This window comes from Colobus angolensis, unplaced genomic scaffold (assembly GCF_000951035.1).
Source record: "Colobus angolensis palliatus isolate OR3802 unplaced genomic scaffold, Cang.pa_1.0 Scaffold443, whole genome shotgun sequence".
In the NCBI taxonomy this organism is placed as follows: Eukaryota; Metazoa; Chordata; class Mammalia; order Primates; family Cercopithecidae; genus Colobus; species Colobus angolensis.
This window is the reverse complement of record NW_012117855.1, coordinates 336,586-338,432: the sequence shown is the minus strand read 5'-3', so window position 1 is coordinate 338,432 and position 1,847 is coordinate 336,586. Positions and strand designations below refer to the sequence as shown.

The 1,847-nt window shown below is 49.7% G+C and overlaps 1 protein-coding gene across 1 annotated transcript in view; it reads right to left on the bottom strand.

Annotated features, from left to right (window-relative positions):
- Positions 1–1,847, bottom strand: part of IFT140 (intraflagellar transport 140) — a 105,726-nt gene that overhangs the window by 66,359 nt on the left and 37,520 nt on the right. Inside the window, exon 14 of the mRNA XM_011957480.1 lies at positions 823–950. Coding sequence (XP_011812870.1) covers positions 823–950 — 128 coding nt within the window. The remainder of the gene's footprint in view (positions 1–822; positions 951–1,847) is intronic.

Sequence of the window (1,847 nt, the reverse complement as noted above, 5' to 3'; positions counted from 1 at the left end):
GTGTTAGCCAGGATGGTCTCGATCTCCTGACCTCGTGATCCGCCCGTCTCGGCCTCCCAAAGTGCTGGGATTACAGGCTTGAGCCGCTGCGCCCGGCCTCATACATTTGTTAACACAGTCAGACTGTTTTGTTACCTTCTGTGTTCCATCCTGGGGTCCTCTAACATTTTAAGTGATTTTTTTTTTTTTTTTAGACAGGGTCTCTCTGTGGCCCAGGCTGGAGTGCAGTGGCACAACCAGGGCTCACTACAGCCTCAATCTCCACGGCTCAAGCAATCCTCCCACCTCAGTCTCCCAAGTAGGTGGGACTACAGGTACGTGCCCCCATGCCCAGTTAATTTTTAAAAGTTTTTGTAGAGACAGAGTTTCACTATGTTGCCCAGGCTGGTCTCAAAATACTGGGCTCAAGCAATCTTCTCGCCTTGGCCTCCCAAAGTGCTGGGAATACAGGTGTGAGCCACCCTGCCCAGCCTGAATGATTTTTTAAACATTTGCATACATTAAGGTTCACACTTTGCACCATAAAGTGCTATGATTTCCAACAAATGTACAATGTCATGTACTCATCATATAGAAGCTTCCCCACCCCCACCACTCCCCATGCTTCAACCATTCAAGCCTCCCCTCCCCCACACGGCTCCACCACCAGGCAAAGGCTAGGAACTGAGCCCCAGCATGAGGCATTCCAGAGCACGAGTGGCATGTCGGTGTTGAAATGGGCACCTACGGAGTCTTTTGGCTTCTAACTCACTTTCTACCCATCACACTGTCTCCTGACTGCTTAAAAACATGTTCCCACTTCTACATGAAAAAAAGATTTACCTTCGGGAAAGATCAAAGCTTTTAAAGTGAGCCAAGTCTGTCCCTACAACCAGGAAATTCCCACAGACGTCCAAGAAGCATGGGTTCCCCTCAGTCTCCGAGAAAAGCAGGAGTTGTTTGACAGTCCCCTGAGGAAAAGAAAGGAACAAGAAATGAATATATTTCATGTTTGTTACTGAACATTGTTCACAGATAACCTTGTACACTCCACTCACGCACTCACTCAGTGTTTACTGATGGCTCAGAGTGTGCACAGCACTCTGCTAGATTGTAGTGCTGCAGGGGAAGGACGGCGCCCCGTCCTCAGGAGAGCTCTGGCGCCTAGAGTCTAGAGGGGAAAACAGACAGCAGAGCGGTTGACAAACAAATATACATGTAATCTCACTTGAGTGAGTGCCATGTAGGTAAAGAACGGGATCTTAGGAAAGTGCCAGGCACGGAGAGAGGGCGAACACCATCCACTGGGGAGTTCCGCAGGGCCCTGTCTGTGGAGGCGTCATGTGAAAGCCCCAGGAATACTTCTTATGTTGTGCCTTGTGAGTGGTTACCCTGGGGTGAGGAGGTAGGTGAGAGGAAGGATGCTAGTTACATCCTGGGAACGTCCCGCCCGGGAAAAGCCCCTGCACTGAACACTTAGGCACGACACACCCACTCTTTCTGTGTGTGTGGATATTTCAGTAAAATGTTTAAGAAGTCAACCACGTGGGCAGAGGCCACAGGGGTGTTCCTGCAGGCTGAGGGGAAGAGTGAGATTTCGTTCTAAGTGAAACTGGAAGACTGCAGGGTTTTGAGCTGGGAAGTGATTTCGTATCATTTATATTTTCAAAGAATCACCTTGGCCTTTCCGGCACATTACAAAGCACGCCCCACAGTCGGCATGTTAGAAAGCACACCCCACAGGCCAGGTGTGGTGGCTCAAACCTGTAATCCCAGCATCATGAGGTCGGGAGATCGAGACCATCTGGGCTAACACGGTGAAACCCCGTCTCTACTAAAAATACAAAAAATTAGCCGGGTGTGGTGGT